At 47.6% G+C, this 22,050-nt stretch overlaps 1 protein-coding gene across 7 annotated transcripts in view; it reads right to left on the bottom strand.

Moving 5' to 3' along the window:
- Positions 1–21,815, bottom strand: part of LOC140393807 (C4b-binding protein alpha chain-like) — a 52,096-nt gene extending 30,281 nt beyond the window's left edge. For all 7 annotated transcript variants that reach the window (XM_072480262.1, XM_072480265.1, XM_072480263.1 and 4 more), the window contains exons 1-5: positions 21,629–21,815; positions 20,408–20,507; positions 13,184–13,257; positions 11,349–11,534; positions 8,480–8,665 (exon numbers count right to left, since the gene is read on the bottom strand). In XM_072480262.1, the coding sequence (XP_072336363.1) occupies positions 8,480–8,665; positions 11,349–11,534; positions 13,184–13,257; positions 20,408–20,507; positions 21,629–21,800 (718 nt within the window). In that variant the 5' untranslated portion in view covers positions 21,801–21,815. The remainder of the gene's footprint in view (positions 1–8,479; positions 8,666–11,348; positions 11,535–13,183; positions 13,258–20,407; positions 20,508–21,628) is intronic.
- Between the last annotated feature and the right edge of the window lie 235 nt (positions 21,816–22,050).

The raw sequence follows: 22,050 nt of genomic DNA, 5'->3' as shown, positions 1-22,050 counted from the left end.
AGGGGGAGAAGAACACCGAGTCTCGTTATACGCAGATGACCTATTGTTATACGTGTCGGACCCAGCCGGGGGGGGGGGGATGATAGAGGTTATGCGAATTTTGAGGGGGTTCGGGGAATTCTCGGGGTATAGGCTAAACATGGGGAAGAGTGAATTATTTGTGATACGTCCAGGGGACCAGAGTAGAGAGTTAGAAGGCTTACCGCTAAGGAAAGTGGAAAGAAACTTCCGCTACCTGGGGATTCAGATCGCTAGGAGCTGGGGAACCTTGCACAGACTTAATCTGACACGGCTGGTAGAACAAATGGAGGAGGACTTCAAGAGGTGGGACATGCAGCCTCTATTGCTGGCGGGCAGGGTGCAAGCAATTAGGATGATGGTCCTCCCGAGGTTCTTATTTGTATTTCAATGTCTCCCTATACTAATCACCAAGACCTTTTTTAATAAAATAGATAGGAGCATCACGAGCTTCGTGTGGGCAGGGAAAGTTCCGAGAGTAAGGAGGGGGTTCCTTCAGCGTAGTAGGGACAGAGGAGGACTGGCACTACCGAACTTGGGTGATTACTATTGGGCCGCCAATGTGGCAATGATACATAGATGGATGATGGAGGGTGAGGGAGCGGCGTGGAAAAGACTGGAGAGAAAGTCCTGTAAAGGGACGAGTTTAGAGGCGCTGGTGACGGCGCCGCTACCGTTCTCACCTAAAAAGTTTACCACGAACCCGGTGGTGGCGGCAACACTGAATATCTGGGGACAGTGGAGGCGACAGAGAGGGGTGCGGGGAGCCCTGGTGGGGTCCCCTATCAGGAACAACCATAGGTTCGCCCCAGGAAGAATGGATGGAGGATTTCAGAGCTGGTACCAGTTGGGAATTAGGAAGGTGGGAGATTTATTTATAGATGGGACTTTTGCGAGTTTGGGAGCATTGGAGGAAAAGTATAAGTTGCCCCGGGGAAATTTCTTGCGATTTATGCAGGTAAGGGCGTTTACTAAACAGGTGAGGGAATTTCCGTTGCTCCCGACACAGGGGATACAGGACAGGGTGCTTTCAGGGGTGTGGGTCGGAGAGGGCAAGGTGTCAGAGATTTATAGAGAGATGAGGGAAGAGGGGGAGGAGTTGGTGGGCGAACTAAAAGGAAAGTGGGAAGAATAATTAGGGGAGGAGATAGAGGAGGGTATGTGGGCTGATGCCCTAAGCAGGGTAAATTCCTCTTCCTCATGCGCCAGGCTTAGCCTGATTCAATTTAAGGTGCTACATAGAGCACACATAACGGGGGCAAGATTGAGCAGGTTCTTTGGAGTGGAGGACAAATGTGGGACGTGTGGCGGGAGCCCGGCAAACCACGCACATATGTTTTGGGCGTGCCCGGCACTGGAAGGGTATTGGAAGAGAGTGACGGGAGTGATTTCGCAGGTGGTGAAGGCCCGGGTCAAACCAGGCTGGGGGTTAGCTCTATTTGGAGTTGCGGAAGAGCCGGGAGTGCAGGAGGCAAAAGAGGCCGATGTCGTGGCCTTTGCGTCCCTAGTAGCCCGGCGCAGGATCCTACTCATGTGGAAGGAGGCGAAACCCACCGGACTGGAGGCCTGGGTAAATGATATGGCGGGGTTCATTAAACCGGAGCAGATAAAGTTTGCCCTGAGAGGATCGGCTCAAGGGTTCACCAGGCGGTGGCAGCCATTTCTCGACTGCCTAGGGGAACGTTAGAGGGAAGACAGATGACCAGCAGCAGCAACCCGGGGGGGGGGGGGTTAGTTTAGTTTAGGTCAATAGACAATGGGGTTTTGTTACCTGTGTATTGTTAAAAATTTCTGTTTTGTTATTGTTTCGTTTGCTTTGTAAGAGGGAAAAATTGTTGTTTGGAAAAAATTTTCAATAAAATATATTTTTTTTAAAAAAGGGTAAGGAGATGTATTGAAAGGTACCTAGAGATTAATGACGACGGAGAGGTTCAGGTGGGAGTGGTCTGGGAAGCACTGAAGGCGGTGGTCAGAGGGGAACTGATTTCTATAAGGGCCCATAAGGGGAAACAAGAGAGTAAAGAAAGGGAGAGATTGTTGAGGGAAATTGAGGGTGGATAGGCAGTATGCGGAGGCTCCAGATGAAGGGCTGTACAGGGAAAGACAGAGATTGCACACGGAATTTGATTTGTTGACCACGGGCAAGGCGGAGGCACAATGGAGGAAGGCACAGGGAGTGCAGTATGAGTACGGAGAGAAGGCGAGCCGGTTGCTGGCCCAACAACTGAGGAAGAGGGGGGCGGCGAGGGAGATTGGAGGAGTTAGGGACGAGGAGGGTAAGATGGAACGGGGAGCGGAGAGGGTGAACGGGGTGTTTAAGGCTTTTTATGAGAGGCTGTATAAGGCTCAACCCCCGGAAGGGAAGGAGGGAATGATGCACTTCCTAGATCAGTTGGAATTCCCGAAGGTTGAGGAGCAGGAGAGGACAGGACTGAGAGCACAGATTGAGGTGGAGGAGGTGGTAAAAGGGATTGGGAGCATGCAGGCAGGGAAGGCCCCGGGACCGGATGGGTTCCCGGTGGAATTTCATAGGAAATAAGTGGACCTGCTGGCCCCGCTTCTGACGAGAACCTTTAATGAGGCCAGAGAAAGGGGGACATTACCCCCGACGATATCGCTGCTCTTGAAAAGAGACAAAGACCCGCTGCAGTGCGGGTCATACAGGCCCATTTCCCTCCTGAATGTAGATGCTAAGCTTTTAGCCAAAGGTGATGGCAACGAGGATAGAGGATTGTGTCCCGGGGGTGGTTCGTGAGGATCAAACGGGGTTTGTTAAGGGGAGACAATTGAATACTAACATACGGAGGCTGCTGGGTGTGATGATGATGCCCCCACCGGAGGGGGAGGCGGAGATAGTGGTGGCGATGGATGCAGAGAAAGCATTTGATAGAGTGGAGTGGGATTACCTGTGGGAAGTGTTGAGGAGATTTGGATTTGGAGAGGGGTTCATTGGATGGGTTCAGCTCCTATACAGGGCCCCGGTGGCAAGTGTGATTACAAATAGGCAGAGATCAGACCACTTCCGACTATATAGGAGGACAAGACAGGGATGTCCCCTGTCCCCGCTACTGTTCACGTTGGCGATTGAGCCACTGGCCATAGCGCTGAGGGGCTCTAGGAAGTGGAGGGGAGTACTTGGAGGATGAGAAGAGCACCGGGTGTCACTATACGCGGGTGATTTGTTGTTGTATGTCGCGGACCCAGTGGAGGGGATGCCCGAGATAATGCAGACACTCAGGGAGTTTGGGGAATTTTCAGGATATAAATTAAATATGGGGAAGAGTGAGCTGTTTGTGATGCACCCTGGGGAACAGAGCAGGGGAATAGATGATTTGCCGTTGAGGAGTGTAACAAGGGATTTTCGGTACCTAGGGATCCAGATGGCCAGGAACTGGGGAACCTTGCATAAGCTTAATTTAACAAGATTGGTGGAGCAGATGGAGAGGACTTTAGGAGGTGGGACATGGTGCCCCTGTCACTGGCGGGCAGGGTGCAGGCGGTCAAAATGGTGGTCCTTCCGCGGTTTCTTTTTGTGTTCCAGTGCCTCCCTGTAATGATTACAAAGGCCTTTTTCAAGAAAGTGGATAAGAGTATTATGAGCTTTGTGTGTGCTGGGAAGACCCCAAGAGTGAAGAGGGGGTTTCTGCAGCGTAGCAGGGATAGGGGGGGGACTGGCACTGCTGAGTTTAAGTGACTATTATTGGGCCGCCAACATATCAATGGTATGCAAGTGGATGGGGGAAGGGGAGGGAGCGGCGTGGAAAAGGCTAGAGATGGCGTCCTATAAAAGGAACCAGCCTAAAAGCATTAGCGACGGCGCCTTTACCGTTCTCCCCGAAAAAGTACACAAGTCCAGTGGTGGTGGCAACGTTGAAAATTTGGGGGCAGTGGAGACGGCATAAGGGAGTGACGGGTGCCTCGGTGAGGTCCTCGATAAGGAACAACCATAGGTTCGTCCCGGGGAAGATAGATGGGGGATTTAAGTCTTGGCAGCGAGCAGGGATTGTGAAATTGAAGGATTTGTTCCTAGATGGGACGTTCGCGAGTCTGGGAGCACTGACAGAAAAATATGGGTTGCCACCGGGGAATGCATTTCGATATATGCAAGTGAGGGCTTTCGCGAGGCAACAGATGAGGGAATTTCCGCAGCTCCCGGCGCAAGAGATTCAGGACAGAGTGATTTCGGGGGCATGGGTGGGGGACGGTAGGGTGTCAGACATATACAGGGAAATGAGAGACGAGGGGGAGACGATGGTGGAGGAGCTGAAGGGAAAATGGGAAGAGGAGCTGGGGGAAGAGATTGAGGAGGGGCTGTGGGCAGATGCCCTAAGTAGGGTAAACTCTTCGTCTTAATGTGCCAGGCTCAGCCTGATACAATTCAAGGTCTACACAGGGCGCAGATGACTGGAGCAAGGCTAAGTAGATTTTCTGGAGTGGAGGATGGTGCGGGAGATGCGCGGGAAGCCCAGCGAACCACACCCACATGTTTTGGTCATGTCCGGTACTGCATGGGTTCTGGGTGGTGGTGGCGAAATCGCTTTCAAAGGTGGTGGGGGTCCGGGTCGAGCCAGGCTGGGGGTTGACTATATTTGGGGTTGCAGATGAGCCGGGAGTGCAGGAGGCGAGAGAGGCTGATGTTTTGGCCTTTGCGTCCCTAGTAGCCCGGCGAAGGATATTACTTATGTGGAAAGAAGCTAAAACCCCGGGCGTGGAGGCCTGGATAAACGACATGGCAGGGTTTATAAAACTGGAGCGGATAAAATACACACCAAGAGGTTTGGCTCAAGGATTCACCAGGCGGTGGCAACCGTTCCTTGACTATCTCGCAGGACGATAAGGAAAATAGGAAAGGTAGCAGTGGCAACCCAGGGGGGAGGGGAGGGCTCATCCAGGTCCTCAGGGGTTTTATACAGGTGTTTGTATATCAGTTATTTATATCGGTTTTTGTGATATTATTATTTTGGATACTAGTTATTATTTCTGTTGTTGGCAGGTGCCGTTTAGTTAATACATTATTTATTTTTTAAAACAATTATATATATTGTTTTAAGTTGTAAAAGGGGAAAATTTTGTTTTGTCTTTGTTTGACCGAAAAATTTGAATAAAATATATATATTTTTTAAAAAGCAGCCAACCACATGAAAACATTTTCACAGATCCCACACTCCCTCACACAAACAAGCAGCAAACCTTTTTTTTTTTTTTAAATACAGGGAGTAATTTAAAGATTGGGACATACAAATGGAATGAAGATAAAAGCCAAAAATAAGCTGAATATACTCCCAAAAAAATGGGGTCACATGACGTGAGCGGGAACAGCTGCATTTCCTCATTTTCCAGCTCGGCTCATCTATTAAATCAGTCTTTTCATCCGTGCCTACATTTCTTTTGTCTTTTCTTGGTTTACACAGTAGAAATTATGTCCTGAGAATGAGCCAAGATAAAACCTCGTTGGTTCATGGTGGCTGGAAGGAATCAGATGGGGCCCTGCCATTAGTGGCACAGTTGCTTTTGAGTGGGTTTCTGCCCTGTTGGGGGTGTGCATTGGCAGATGTCGGCTGCAACAAAGATGTTGTTCTGCCCGAAAGTTGCAGCTCTGCAGTGCAGGTAGTCAATGAGTTGCGAGGCGCTTTTAAAAGGAGGTTTTGGGAAGCGCCCGAGGAGAATCTTGTAGTAGAGAGCATTATCCCTAGAGGAAGCCCGTCTCCATATGGTTGAGTTCCAGTTGCATGGCCTGTGGTCCATCCTGACAGTCGAGAGAGTGGGGTGGGGGTGGGTGCGGAGTGCGGAGTTCTGTCAAACATGGTTCCCAGAGTGATGTGGTGGAGGCATTTTCAGTTGAATGAGAGTTGGGTGCCATGAATCTTGATCTGAAGGCTGGGCAACTTAAATTAAATAGAGCATTTTTAATCCGGTCTTTTGAGGCCTGGCCTTCTCTTGGCCTTTCGATCACTGGTCCGGTGTTGTCCTGATCCTAATGTCAATTGGGAGGGGTTGGAGATGCCAAGCCAGCCAAAATCACCCCCGCTGGCAGGAGTCTAGGCTGTTGACCACCTGGGTTCCAGAGAGACGGTATGCTGGAAATTCCAGAGAGACGGTATGTTGGAAGTAATGGAGTCTCATGCTTAGATCGTTAGAATTCCAGAGAGATCCTGAAGAGTGCTCACCGATTCTGATCCTCGATTTCTACTTTCTTCTTGTGCCAGTGGAGAAATCTTTACCCTGAAGACTGCCTCGCATCGCAGTTATTACCCTGATAATCCTGTTTTTTGTTGATGTCAATTTGATGGTTTGCAGGGAAGAGAATAATATGGAGTGTGATGTCCTGCACTGTTGGTTATCCAGATTTGACAAATTTATATCACATCAAGTAGAATGTTGAACCCCGGATTTGTGCAGTCTTTGTATCTCAAGCACGTGTAGGTCTTATATTGTCTGAAGATCCTGGTGGTGGAGAATGGGTTCTTCTTGCCTGTGCAAGAGGAACAGAGCCGGAGCGAGGTGTAGGATGGAGGGTATGACTTGTTCAGGTTAGTTCGGTCCTTGCTGTATTTGAAAAAAGCCCCCCTAGTTAGAGCTAATCTGTTTTGAGTTTATTTTTAACATTTTCTTTAAAATTTGTCCTGCCTCCATTTCTTTTTTTAGACCCAGGCAGATGATGTGTTATCCTGTTGAGGACCGGGATCTCTTCCTTTGGATTGTGCCAGTCTTTTCTCCTGACCTGGATCTCCCTGTTGTTTGTTTTCATTACTGTCGGAGCTTACTGAAAATGAGGGGGATTGTGAGCATCCTGAATATGGTGGCAATTGTGGTGGTTGGTTGGACCCTGGGAGGGGTTTCCTTCTCTTCTCCCATTTCGGCAGAGGCTGGTAGTCTTGATGGGAAGTGGCTGGGGCTCCTTGTTGCCGTGAGGGGGAAATGAGTGTCTTGATTGTTTTAGTTCCTTGCGTTTGGGGTTCTCCCTCGGCTGAGGCTCAGTCGTATACGCTTTCTTCTTTTGTGTGGAGGTGGGAGTTGTGCTTTGTCTTGTATGAGCTGGAATTAGCGCAACCTCGGAGGGGTGTAAGGGTTGGGTGCTGTGGAAGTCTTTGGGGCCGCATTCTCCTGAATTTCTTTTTTGTATCAGTGCTGGGCTCAGCCAGACTTGGTACCGTGGCCAGTGACCTGTTGCTCCATGGACTCCTTCATGGGGAGCCTGTGAGGGAGTCCAATGTGGTTGAAACTACATCCGGATGGGTGATGATTTTGGGATGGATTGGGTTTGCGCCCAATAGCGATCCTATATCTGGGATTCGGGGATGGGGGTACGATAGCACGGATTCTGTTCCTGGTTCCTTGTTTTTATTTTTCTATGGGAGACCCTGGGTCAAGATTTGGGCTTTGAGATTTTCTTGAGCTTGTGGTGTCTGACCCCCTTCTTGTAGTTATACAATAGCTGTTAATTCTGTCATGGGATTGAAGAGAAGTTTAATTGTGTTGTCAGTGTAATTTCCCCTCAGTTCTGGATTTCTCGGGATGTTGTTTCTTCCCTCTGCTATTTTCTTTCCCAAAGCTATGGGTATGATGTAGGTCTGTGATGCCCGTATCCTGGTTTTTAAAAATAAATTTAGAGTACCCAATTCATTTTTTCCAATTAAGGGGCAATTTAGCGTGGCCAATCCACCTACCCTGCACATCTTTGGGTTATGGGGGCAAAACCCACGCAAACACGGGGAGATTGTGCAAACTCCACGCAGACAGTGACCCAGAGCCAGAATCAAACTTGGGGCCTCAGCGCTGTGAGGCAGCAGGGCTAACCCACTGCGCCACCGTGCTGCCCGCCCATATCCTGTTTTGATGCAGACGGCTCTTGTACCCATCCAGTCTCATTTGTCCCCATGCTTGTAATTACTTCTGCTTTGTGCTGTGCCTATTGTACATTGATATCTATAGCTTTCTTTTCTTTCTCGTTTTTTTTTAAATAAATGTGATTTTTGTAAAAATTTAAAATTGCAATGAAAATGAAGTTAGACTTCAAAAAGCCTTTAGCACAAAAATCTGTTCATTATTTAAAAACACTCCCTAGATTATAAAATTACTTTTTTCAGGGCGAGTTCTGTTGATCAAACTTTATTGATCACTTTGCTGTTAAAAATCCAGTGACACCTGATGTAACATTTTATTTGTGTTTGAAGGAAAAGTTGAAATTCCCATTGATTTTCAGTGTTTACTGACCTTCGGAGGAGCCACAATGCAGCCTGTGGCAGAGTCTCAAGTGAGAGACCATGAATTACTACAAGATTTTCACATTAACCTGAACATACTGGTCCGTCTGAGAAATAGTGATAGTGAACACTGAAGCAGCTCACTAATAAACTGCCTCCAACCCCCCGCCGAAGAATCTGGCCTATTCTTCAAACAGACTATACAGAGTTCAATTCAGAACTAATTCTACCCTCAAGTTTAAGAGATGGTTACTCACGAGGTCTGCAAATAGGTGGCGATGGTTCAAACATGCTAGTCTCATTGCATCTGATGACATTAGCGCCAACCATTTCATAACCGTCTTTACAGCGGTAGGTGATCGAGTCATGATATTTGTAGGTTGGTCCAAATCCATTCACAGCATTGCTGTTTGCAGGATCTGGAGGACGCTGACACTGAACAACTGACAAAAGAACAAAACGTATTATAAAGACAGCAAAATTGAATATATAAACTCAATGACCAGCAAAAATTAAAAGCCATGTTCATTCGGAGGGCCACAAGAACCTCCTTTAGAAGTATGAAGTGTGATATACCGAAAACTTTAAAATGTCAAATAAGATCATTTAATATTCAAACCATCTTCGACTCTGCAACTTTATCAAGCAGATTACTGCAAACATTTATCATTGCCCAAATAGTTTTCTTTTTGCTCGAGACAATAATCTGAACTGACTGCATCTATACAATGAAATACTTTATATATACACCTCAAATGAAGTATCCCTAAACATTCTTTAGCTAAACTACTGAATTTAAGTTTTCTAATTCTTTACTTCACACAAACCTCCTCCAATGACTCTCCATTGACATCCAACTGGCTTTCATTATTATCTATATAATCATAGCCAAAGCATTTGCAATAACTTTGCGTTCAACTTGTGCACTGTTACCCCTGTATCCTTAAAGAACAATTTAACCTCTTCCTACTTCAAAGGAGGTATATATAAAGTATTTCATGGTATAGATGCAGTCAGTTCAGATTATTGTCTCAAGCCTCTCGGATGAAAGGTCAAAAATAGGGATATGGTGTATTAAAATGATCTTTATTACTAACAGTATTGAAATATCTTTAACATAACACCAGAAAGAGCAGCACGGTGGCTCAGTGGTAGCACTGCAGTCTCACGGCGCCGAGGTCCCAGGTTCGATCCCGGCTCTGGGTCACTGTCCGTGTGGAGTTTGCACATTCTCCCAGTGTTTGCGTGGGTTTCGCCCCCACAACCCAAAGATGTACAAGGTAGGTGGATTGAACATGCTAAATTGCCCCTTAATTGGAAAAAAATTGGGTACTCTAAATTTTAAAAAAACATACCAGAAAATAGCTTACAATAATCCCTTAAACAATGCGAATGAAAACAGTGACCCTTAATTGCTATCTTTACTCCCAAACACAAAATAAATCTCAGCTCACAATCCACTGTTAAATACAGTTTGCCCTCAAAAGAGATGAGATCCTTTGCCACTTCTTTAAAGAAAAAAATTGGGATCCTATCAGAACCATAAAGAAAGTCTGGCTATATTTCTTCAAAAGCAGCTTCAGCTCACCTTCTAATTACACTCGGAACTGCTTGGAAAGTAACTCCAAATCTAGTTACAGACATATATTTTAATTGAACTGAGATGCTTGACTTCTGCTCACATCAACTAACAACAAAAACTGTTTTTCTGCAGAATGCTCGATACGTTGGCTCCAACCAGTAATTAATTTATCCTACCAAGCGGAAATCTAAATAACTCCACAGGGAACCCCCTCTTAATCCAAACGAAACTGCATTAACCCAAGCTTTTTACAATGCCTTAACTGCACCCCTGGGCTCCCAACCGTTCAAACCAGGATTCATTAAAAACATGACTGCAGCAGTCAAACACACTCTAACCAGGCTTTTAACCCCAACTGCACCAAATACCTACAATACAATGGGCGGGATTCTCCAGTTGCCGACGTCGAAATCGTGTTTGGTGATCGGCTGGAGATTACCTGTTTCTGACTAAATCAGCGGCGGCACTGCTTTCGCGATGCTCTGCCCCCTCAAGGGACATTGCCCGAGGCCCAACCCCTGATGCTCTGCCCCCGACACTGGCCAAATTCCGACGGCATCAGTCAGGTGTGCCATTATCCGTTGGGAACTCGACGTGGCAGCTGCGGACTCAGTCCAACGCCACCAGTCGGGGGAACGGCTGATCCGCAGGGGGAGGGGGGGGACTTTATTAGGGGTTGGGGACACTGATGGGTTGTGATCCGGGGCTCGTGAGCCGGCCAAAAGGGGGGGGCACTATTTTGCAGGCCGGCCAAGTTGCACAGCGAGGTTGCTGGAGGCCGCCATCGTGTACATGCGTGGCCACGGACCCGGCAATTCTCCGGGCCGTATCGCCAGCTGAATGCGGATGCTCTTACGCTGCCAGCTACTAGCCTCCAGCCAAACAGAGGATCGGTGACCGTATTGCACCGAATATTCGGTCGTAAAATGCCACTGTTCCCACGCCGGTGTGAAGACATAGCCCAATATATCTGAAATTCCTACATTCATCATACTAGTTATATATTTTAATTGCATTCTGTTTCAGCTTATACAGACCAAGTAGTGCCTGAAGAGGAAGCCTAATTAGTGGAAGGAAAGAGCTTTAAATATTAGCCCTAAGATTATAGGAGACAAATAATCCACATAGATTGTCCCTCATTTCCTATATTATAAAAACATGCATGATAATCAGTACTATCTATCGTCGGAGAGCATGGTGGTACAGTGGTTGGCACTGCTGCCTCACGGCGCCGAGGTCCCAGCTTCGATCCCGGCCCTGGGTCACTGTCCATGTGGAGTTTGCACATTCTCCCAGTGTTTGCGTGGGTTTCGCCCCCACAACCCAAAGATGTGCAGGGTAGGTGGATTGGCTGCACTAAATTGCTCCTTAATTAGAATAAATGAATTGGGTAGCGTAAAAATTTTTTTTTTTTTTTTTTTTTTATAAAAGTACTGTCTACTGACTGCAGAATGTGTTGCAATGCTAAAACACCAAATAACAACCATCTCAACTCTAGCTGTAAAAGGCAATTAAAATAAATTCTGATTGTGTACTTAAATCACCTTTGCATTTTGGTGGCGCCTTGTCCCATTTGCCAGATATAGTGCAAGTAAGTTGTTCTTCACCAATCAATGAGTAGTCACCATTACACGAATATTGTGCTATCATTCCCGATGTCCACGTGTCTCCTTTGGGCGGTGCTGTAACCTTCCCATTACTAATGGATGCAGGGTAATCACATGAGACCACTGGAGATAAATGAAAAATAGTTAATATTATGAACAGACTGTCAGAACAAAACGTCACCTTGAGGGATTAAAATCTGACAAGTTCAGTAACACCGCATACTTGTGAACAAATATGCTGCCACATAAGGTAGAGCATTTTTTTTTTCCAATTCTCTCCCGTATATGTTCAATGATGAGCAATGAAATCCATCCAGCCTACTCCAGACTTCAGAGGCATATTGTAATACACAACGGATAGTCTACAAATCAACGAAAAGCATGTGATCTCCAGTGAGGACAGAAAAACAAGAGGGGAAATTCCTCCCCAACTCATCTCTGGTTAAAACTAGTTCAGAAACCACACTGACCCTGCATTCCAAGTATCATCTTGTACATGAGGGGATATACCTTGCTCATAGCATAAACAACACCAATCTGCAGTCAATTCCAGTGGTCCAATATTCTCTGGGAAAAGTATCACATCCTGAATTTGTATCCCCAACCCGACACACAGCAAAGACCCAATCACTTCTGGGAACAGCATTTGGCAGGGGAGGAGTGAGCGAGCAGATCCTTCCTCACTTTATTAAAATTCCCCTCTCAATAACATTCTTTCCCAATTACTTGCTTTGCCAATTCATACAGTAGGACACCCAGATTCCTCTGCATCAGTGTTCTGCAATCCTTTAGATAGCATGTTGTTATTTATTCTTCCTACTAAAATTGATACTTTACACTTGCCCACATTGTACTCCATTTGTTAGATCTTTGCTCATTCACTAATAACCAGATCATCTGTTTTAGTCATGTTGGTTGAGGGATAAATATTGCATAGGAACAGGGGTAACTTTTTCCAAATAATGCCTTGGTATCCTTTACACCCATCTGAGGGGCAGGTAGGCTACAGTGCAACGACACATCTGAAAGATATCACCTCAAATGCTCCCTCAGTACTACACTGGAATTTTCGGGTGCCCAGCTCCTGAAGTGGGTCTTGAAACCCACAACCCTCTGACTCGGAGACAAATGTTATCAACTGAGTGATAGCTCATTTTGCATCACTCTTCAAACAGTACCCCAGTCTCTGGCAAAATATATTACCACTGATCAAAAGGTACCAGCTGTGAATAGCAGGCTAAAATATATCTGTGACAATATATCTGTGACACAATTCCCTACAAGTTTCTGCAGAAAGTTCCTGGCTGGACACCTCTGACCCTTTCCCACTCGGTGTCTAAACAATCTTGATCAGTTCTCAGCATTGCCATTTTTTTTCCTATTGTTTCTCACCTCAAGAACCTGTGCCTTACCCCCACCATCCACCCGACAACCTGCTTTTCCAGTCAAAAAAAAAAAGCTGGAACCTAGATCCTTCCTCCTGCCTCTATGTCATGCAGCAAACAAATGCCAACCACAGCTTGATGTGGTGCAAGCATTTCCTACCAAAGAATACTATCTTTTTTCTGGAACACAACCCAACAACGTCACACTGAAAATGCCAAGAGAAAAGATGAGAGCAAACATTTAGAATACAGCGAAGGCAAAAGAAAATGATTATTAGAGGAGAGCAGACACTCCACAAAGTCCTTGAATTTACCCGCATTGAAGCACCTCAAGGTTATGCATCAAAACAACTCAAAACCTTTGAGAAACATTGAACTTTAACTTACTGTCACATCGTGGGACCTGGCCATCCCACCCATCAGCTACACATACACGGTAATCTCGACCGACTATCAGATAGCTAAAAAAGTCAAAACAAAAAGTCACTCATCACACACAAAGTTTAAAGCTAAATGGGGATGTTACAGGAAAGCAATCAGGGATGAGTGTTAACAATTATAGCGCAAAAGCATTGAATTACCACAATACAAATAATGGCACTTTAGTACAATGCTCTTTGTATTAGAATACCAGATGGGCAAATAAAAAAATCAGGATGGTGTATTGTTATTGTATGAGAAGGGTCCTCATCCACACTTCTCACACTCGTCTGCCACCCCCTGGAAGAACCCACTCATCCTCGCCCAAGAGGTCGAATTCAGCCTGCGCATTGCCTCACTCGACATCCTATATCCACCTCCTTCAGTTCTCATTAATCCTCACGACCTGTGCGGCCCCCTCCTCCCCCAACCACTCAGGTTATATCCCCAATCCTACCCTCCGCTTCCACATCCCGGAGAAGCAATCGCTCCAACAGGGTATACTCCAGCAGCTTGCGGAACCCTCTCTATTCTTTCCATGTCAAGTCCCTCGCTTGCATATACCTGAACTTTCTTCCCGTCAGCAACTCCCTCTCCCGCAGCTCTTCAAGACTTACAAACCTCTCCTTCAGGTACAAATCCCTTGCCCTCATCAGCCCCACCTCCTAAACATGCCATCCGTCTCCCCCAGCTTAAGCCCATGGTTCCCACACATCCCCTCCATCCTAAAGTTGTGTTGCCCTATTATGTATTTTCTTTTATTCCCTTTTCTTCTCATGTACTTAATGGTCTGTTGAGCTGCTCGCAGAAAAATACTTTTCACTGTACCTCGGTACACGTGACAATAAACAAATCCAATCCAATCCAAGTGCCTCAACTGGTTCCACACCCTAATCGTGGATTGTACCACTGGGCTCACAGTGTACCCCCTCGCCGCCAGCGGAAGCGGCACTGTCACCATGGCCCCCAGGCTGGACCCTCAACTGGACTCTTCTTCCATCCAAACCATTCTAATCACTATCGTTCCCACCACTGCCTCACCTTCTCCACATTTGCCGCCCAGAGGTAGTGCAACAGGTTTGGTAACGCCAATCCCCCTTTCTGCCTCTGCAGCAGGCCCTCTTCACCCTAGGTACCTTCCCCGCCCATATAAACTCTGAAATCGCTGCATCAAGTTTCTGGAAAAGGGCCATCGGAATGTAGATCAGGAGGGTTAGGAATACAAACAGGGAGGGTTTGGAATACAAACAGGAACCTTATTAGAACGTTCATTTTTACCACCTGGACCCTCCCCACCAATGACAGGTGTAACGAATTGCATCTCCCAAAGTCCTCTCTAACCTCCTCCACCAACTTTGTCAGGTTCCATTTGTGCATTGTCACCCATGCCCGTCACCTCAATCCTCAAATACATAAACGTGTCCCTGGCAACCCTAAATGGTAACACCCCAAGATTGGCTGCCCGACTGGTCATATTGACCAGAAACACCTCACTCTTTTCAGCTAATAGCCCAACAAAGCCCTGAATCCCTCTCAGTATGTCCATGATTCTCCCCATACTCTCCAATGGGTCCGACACGAACAGCAGCATATCAGAGCACAGCGACACCCGGCATTCCCTACTCCCTCTCACAATCCCCTGCCACTCTACTGACCCCCAAGGGCCATCGCCAAGGGCTCTATCACCAGCCCGAATAGCAGCGGCGACAGCGGACACCCTTGCCTCGTTCCCCTGTGCAACCCAAAACTCCTGTTGTTTGACCTTACATCATCACCAGGGCCATGTACAACAGACGCACCCACACCACGAACTTCGGCCCATACCCAAACCTTCTCATAAATCTCAAATAGGTACTGCCACTTCACCCGGTCGAAAGTCTTCTCCGCGTCCATAGAGACCACCCGGTCGAAAGTCTTCTCCGCGTCCATAGAGACTACCACCTCTGGTATGCGCCCCTTCGATGGGGTCATGACCACATTTAATAACCACCTAATGTTACTGGAAAGCTGCTTCCCTTTACAAAGCCTGTCTGGTCCTCTGCAACCACCCCCGAACACATCCTTCCTCCCTCCCTGCCACTAACTTAGCCAACACTTTCACATCAGTGTTCAACAGTAAAATGAGCCTGTATGACCCGTCTTTCCCCTTGTTCGAGATTAGCGTGATCGACGCCTGGGTCAGTGTCTCTGGTATCTCTTCCTTCTCCAGGGCCTCGTCCAGCATCCCTAGTAAATGTGGTGCCAACTCCGTGGCGAACGCTTTATAGAACTTCTCATAATACTCCGAACGCCTTGTCAACCTTCCCTGGCTCCAACAATACCTCCCCCTTCCCATACCCTTAGAATTTCCCCAGATGCGTCCTGCGTCCGGAGCTGATGGGCTAGCATAGGGCTTGCCTTTTCTCCATATTCATATTGCACCACCCTCGCCCTTCATTGCTGCCCCACTGCCTTCCCTGTCGTCAGCCTGTCAAACTGCCCTGTGAACTCTTCCTCTGCGCCAACCCCTTCTTGGCAGGGGCACTCAAATATTTCCTGTCCACCTCTACTATCTCAGCCAACAACCCTCCATGCTCCTCCCTCCTCCTATTTGTGCACCTTGAACGAGAAAACATCCCTCTCGAACCACCGCCTTCAACGTCTCCCAAATGTGGCCGCTGATTCAACTCCACATAATCTCTGATCACCGACCGTCCCTTCTCACAGAACTCCTTGTCTGCCAAAAGCCCCAAATCTAACCTCCATCCGGGCCCCTGCTCCTGCCTCAAGCTAAGTCCGACCACCAGCCAGTGCAGTGCATGATCTGCGATCATGATTCCTGGGTACTCTGTCCCGACCACCACCGCTCAGTTCACTACAAGAAAGTTAATTCTAGAGTATACATGAGAGAAAGATGACTCCGTTTCCCCTGGGTTCCTAAACCTCCACGGATCCACCATTCCCATCCTTTCCATAAACCTCCCAACTCCTTCGCCATCCTCAACATGCCATTGACTTAAGGCTCAACTCATCCACCCTTGGTTCCAGCAGGCAATCCCATAACCAACCGATGCGTGTCCAGGTCCGGAATAGTTCCCAGCAACCCCTTCACAAACCCCACGTCATCCCAATGGAGCGCATAAACGTTCACTAGCACCACATGCGTCCCCTACAACACCCCTCACTACCACAAACCTCCCACCCGGATCCAGCACTTCCTTGGCCCTTACAAACCCCATCCTTTTCTCAGCAGGATGGCCACCCACCACAACATTGAAATCAAATCCCAAGATAAATACCTGACCCACCCATCCCTTTCTGATCCTTCACCTGGAGGTGCATCTCATGCAGAAAGATCACCCCTGCCTACAAGCTCAAGTGCGCGAAGACCCAACACTTTTCACCGGCCCGTTCAATCCACGTTACGAACATTACTGGAGGCATGCGCCTCGACTCCTCTCTACTGTCTGCCATTCTCCCCTTTCTCCTATTATTTTGCCCTGAACCGGACCCATCCAAAAAGGCCCCCTTCCCCACCCATGACCCTGCTCATTCTCCAATACTGCCACGTCACATGCAACCACCCCCCCCCCCCCCCCCCCCCCCCCCCCCCCCCCAACCCAACCTGGTCAACCCCTGCATCTACTTCCCCTATCTCACTTCCATTCACCAGCATTACCAGCCAGCGTGGCAGCTCCTGCCCAAAGACTCCTCCTGTCTACCCCTCCACACCCCCGTTTCCCTTGGTCTGTGCAAATGGCTCCTTGTGGGCCCTATCCTCCCCTACACACCCAAAGAGATCCAAAACCACAGGTCAACCCCCCCCCCCCCCCCCTCCAAAACGAAAATCACCTCAAACGGACCGGGGGGGTGGGGGGGCGCAGTTGGCCCTTTACAAACTTGTTGCCCCTTAAACAATCACAACGACAAAAGCAGCCCACCCAAAGCCCCCCCATCCTCCAGCTCCCACAGTACCCGCATCTTGAAATGAAATGAAAATCGCTTGTCACAAGTAGGCTTCAAATGAAGTGTTGAACTGTGAAAAGCCCCTAGTCGCCTCATTCCGGTGCCTGTTCGGGGAGGCTGGTACGGGAATTGAACAGGCGCTGCTGGCCTGTCTTATTCTGCTGTAAAAGCCAGCTATTTGGCCCTGTACTAAACCAGCCCCTTAATCCAATCTGTTGTTCCAGCTCCTCAGTCTCCCATCAGCATTCAGTTCTCCCCCAGTTTATGGTCTCTAATGAAGTCATTTGCCTCTTCTGGAGTTTCAAAATAGTACTCCCGGCCTTCAAAATTCACCCATGTTTCGCCGGGTACAGTACCCCAAGCCAGATCGGCCTTTGGTATAGAACTGCTTTGGCCTTGTTGACCCCGACGTGTCTTTTCGCCAGCTCCTTCCGATGTTCTAATGATTCGGACCCTGTTTCCTCGCCATTCGCAGTTCCGCTTCTCCCTAGCCCATCGCAGGGCCTTTTCCTTCTTCACAAACTGATGGGAGCCTCACAATCACCCCTGGCAGCTCCCCCGCTCTTGTCTTTTGCCTTAGGGACCAGTGTGCCCCATCTACCTCTAGGGCCTTGTCCAGCAACCCCCCCCCCCCAGCATCCGGGAGACATACCTTGTGGCACTCATGCCTTCCATGCCCCCTGGCAAGCCAATGTTATGCAGATTCTGCCTTCTGGATCTGTTCTCCTGCTCCTCTACCTATGCCCTTAGCGAGTTGCAAGGTCCCCCAGGAGCCTCACCTCCGCCTTCAGTGCCACTGCCCCATCGCTGCGATCAGACATTACCTTCTCCATCTCCCGGATCTGTGACCCGTGCCTCCAGCCACTTCTCTCTCCATCGATCCTTTCAGTAGTGCGACCGTTCCCTCGATGGCCTTCAACCGATCTTCATGCATCTCCTTTAGCTGCTGGTTGGGGCGGGGGTCCACATCTTCAGTTACATTTTCCTTGCAAAATTCTTCCGTTTTCGGGTAAAAAGAGCTCAAACCAACACCTTTGAGCCAGAGCTGCCCTGAACCACCTGCAAATCCACCCAATGCAGTGCGTGGTCAGAGACCACGATCGCCGAATACCCTGAGTCAGCCACCACCCGCCATGTCCATCACCAAAATGTTGTTCCGGGAATAAACCCAGTGCAGATGGGAGAAGTATGAAATCGTCTTCACCCTTGGCCTTCCATTTCCCAACACCCACCTCAAAATCCACATCATCCCAATTTGGGCTATAAACGTTTACCATGACCACAGGAATCCCCCTCCAGTTTCCCCACTGACCACCACCCCCAGGTCAGCCACAATGCTACACATCTCACGCCACCCTCTTATAGAATCAACACCACCACTCTCCTCGTTTTCATATCCAGCCTAGAATGGAACACCTGCCCCTCCCATCCTTCATCAGCCCGGTCTGATCCCCCAACTTCAGATGCGTCTCCTGTAAAACCATCACGCCTGCCGTCAAGCTCTTCAGATGCCTGAACACACGCGACTGTTTAATCGGTCCGTTCAGCCCTCTCAAGTGCCATGTGACCAGCCTGGTTAGCGGACTCCTCACCCCCCTCCACTGCCAATCTGCCATTCCTCTTCTTGAGCCAGTCCCGGCCCACGTCACGCACCTCTTCGGGCCGTCCTCGGATGTCCGCCGCTATCTCTCCCTTCCCAACTGCGCCCATGTCAGCAACACCCCCTCCAACCCCAAAGAATCAACCCCATCCCCCCCTCACGCCTTTTTCCTGACGACTCCCCACTTCAGTTAACTAGCCCATCCAGCTAGCATCATGGGCCCCCACCTAAGGCCTCTAAGCTCCCTTACCCCTCGAGTCCACCCCTTCCCCCCCCCTCCCAAACCAACAAAGAACAAAAGGCACACTCACCATCGCCGCCCTCTACCAAAACCCACATTCTACCATAAACACAAAGCTCCTCTACAAAGTTCAGTGTCCTCACACTACTCCCAAACATGGTCCCTCAAACTCCATCGCCTCCTCTGGCGAGTTAAAATAAGACTCCTGTTTCTGATGGGTCACCCATAAGCGGACAGGATATAAAACCCCAAACTTCACCCCTTCTTGAAGAGGGCAGCCTTTATCCGGTTGAACCTGGTTCTCCTCTTTGCCAACTCCGCTTCCAGGTCTCTGTAGACCCGCAGCTCACTAAGCTCACTCCCTTCCCAGGTGCACCTCCGGTCTGCTTCACCCATTTTGAAATCTTTCCTTTGTTGCGGCACTTTGTGTATCCTCTTCGCGTTGCAAGTGCCTGGCAGGAGTTAAAGCATGGCACCCATCATGATAAAAGTTGAAGATGACCTTGATCATTGGCCAGATAGGAATGAACAGGGCGGTCATCGACATAAGGCAAACTACAGCCGCTAGAAATAATTTACTGGCTGCTTGGAGGGGGAAGGAGGAAGTCCTCATCAGGCTGAAGACCAAACTTAAACATTACATTTTATTAACTGTTTACTCCAGATGTATTTAATTAGTTGAATTAAAAAACCTCAGCTGTCATGGTGGAATCTGAACTCATAACTCTGGAGCATTAGTCCAACCTGCTGGATGGTATCCTGGTAACATTACTATTATGCTACTCTTCTTCTGGGCATGAATGCCACTTGTGCATGATGTGGGCTTAGGAGGAATGGATCACTTTTATGAACTGGTTATGGATCCTGTGATCAATTAGAAATTAAATGTTTCTTCTTCATAACCATTTGAGGGAACCCAGGTGAAAGGCCAAATTTAATCACTAAGTTCACAGCACATAATTAAGCATTTACGCAAACCAACTTGCTCATGATAATGAATCCGTACAATTGAATTTGAAGCCCAACTCAGAAGCAAGGAGGATAGCAGTGATGAGAAATAAAAAGAAACAAAACAGCTTCCATAGCTGGGATTATGGGGTGTCGATGGACCAGTCTAGAGGTACACTGGGACACCCTCCTTCACAAAACAAATAATAGAATCTTTCAAAACTATATATTGACCCTCATTCAGGAATCTGTGGATGCAATACTTAACCAAAGTTACAAAATAAAAAATTAACCAGATTCAAAAGCACAAGTTGTCACCTTCTTAGGATGGTGTTAAGATGCTTTGCTCTATCAGCATGGAAATGCCATAACTACACCTTTAATAATTAAAAAGGAACACAAGATATCACTAAGGTCACATAAGCTACTTTCAGCTGTTTACTTATTGAATACTCACCCTTCGTCACAAAAAAAATAAACTTTCTTTCCCAGAGTAGTACCATCTGCTGCTCTATAATATCCGTTCAGAATCTCCCCTGGATTACCACAGTTTCTTGCTACACAGGAAAAAAATAGAAAATGCAGCGACTTTACAAATCTCCAACAGGCCTTTCCAGCACAAATTTCAAATAAATTGATACACAACTTTTCAAAAAATATCAGACTGCCCCAGTTTATTTTATGGCCAAGAAAATAAACAGCAAGGTAAAGATTCCACAATTGGGGACACTGCTTTAAGATGTATTTTTTTTTTTTATAAATGTACCACATGGATTCATGATTACTTTTAGCAGCCATCATAAATGGAGGGATCTGACTCGTGAAATACTAGCTTTGGTCTGTATTTTCTTACTAGAAAGGGGAGAATCTCAGTAACTTTTCCAACAGATTTGGGGAGTTTGGGGACATCCTGGGGTTACCATTGACCAGAAATTGAATTGCACCAGCCATATAAATACTGTGGCTATCTGAGCAGGTCAGAGTCTCAGAATCCTGTGGAGAGTAACTGACCTCCTGACTCAAGAAAGCCTGCCTACCACCCACAAGGCACAGTCCAGAGTGTGATTGAATACTCTCCACTTGCCTGGATGAGTGCAGCTCCAACAACACTCCTGAAGCTCGATACCATCCTGGATAAAGCAGCTCATTTAATTGCTACCCCTTCCACAAGCATTGATGAAGTGGCAGCAGTGTGTACCATCTGCAAGATTGACTGCAGGAACTCGCCATGGCTCCTTAGGCAGTACCTTCCAAACCCACGAACATTCCCATCTAGAAGAACAAGGGCAGCAGATACCTGGGAACACCACCACATGGAGGTTCCCCTCCAAGTCATTCACCACCCAGATTTGGAAATACATCGCCGTTCCTTCATTGTCGCTGGCTCAAAATCCTGGAACTCCCTCCCTAACAGCACTGGAGATGTAACTACACCTCAGGGACTACAGTTCAAGGAGGCAGCTCACCACCACCAAGGACAAGGGATGGGCAAAAAATGCTGACCTAGCCAGCAATGTCCACGCCCCACAAATATGTTTTTAAATTAAAAATTGGTAATATTCAAGACAAACTATTTGCATCCATGGAATAAAATTCCAGCAAAGTTGCTTCTTTCCAGATAGAGCAGGGTAAGGTAACAGGCGGAGGGGAAGAGAATAAAATTATTCTGATTACTTACGTTCACAACTGGTCTGTATTGGTCCCCAAGTTGAACCTTCCAGGCAGGTAATGGTTTTTGAACTCCCTTCCTTCAAACTGTAACCGGGGTAACAGGCGTAGTAGACTATGGTAGCGACAGGAAATGAAGTCATGGAACTGAATTTCTCAGCTAGAAAGCCATTCGGCAGCATTGGAGGAGTGCCACATTGACCTTGAAAAAAAAGTTTCAACTTTCACTAAGTACTCTTTATTTAAAACACGAGAGATCAATTAGCACATTAAGTTAAATCTGAACGATATCTTCCTTAAATCAGACGTTTTATACCTCTTCAGCTAGTCTAGTCCAAGACTGCCCTTGTAGCCGTAAACACCGTCCTGTTGCTAATCAGGATAGCTACCCCCTAGACCTTGTCCCATAACATGAATGGTACATCTGTCCCA

This window comes from Scyliorhinus torazame, chromosome 17 (genome assembly GCF_047496885.1).
Source record: "Scyliorhinus torazame isolate Kashiwa2021f chromosome 17, sScyTor2.1, whole genome shotgun sequence".
Classification (NCBI taxonomy): domain Eukaryota; kingdom Metazoa; phylum Chordata; class Chondrichthyes; order Carcharhiniformes; family Scyliorhinidae; genus Scyliorhinus; species Scyliorhinus torazame.
The sequence above is the reverse complement of the archived record's forward strand: the minus strand, read 5'-3'. Positions and strand labels throughout refer to the sequence as shown.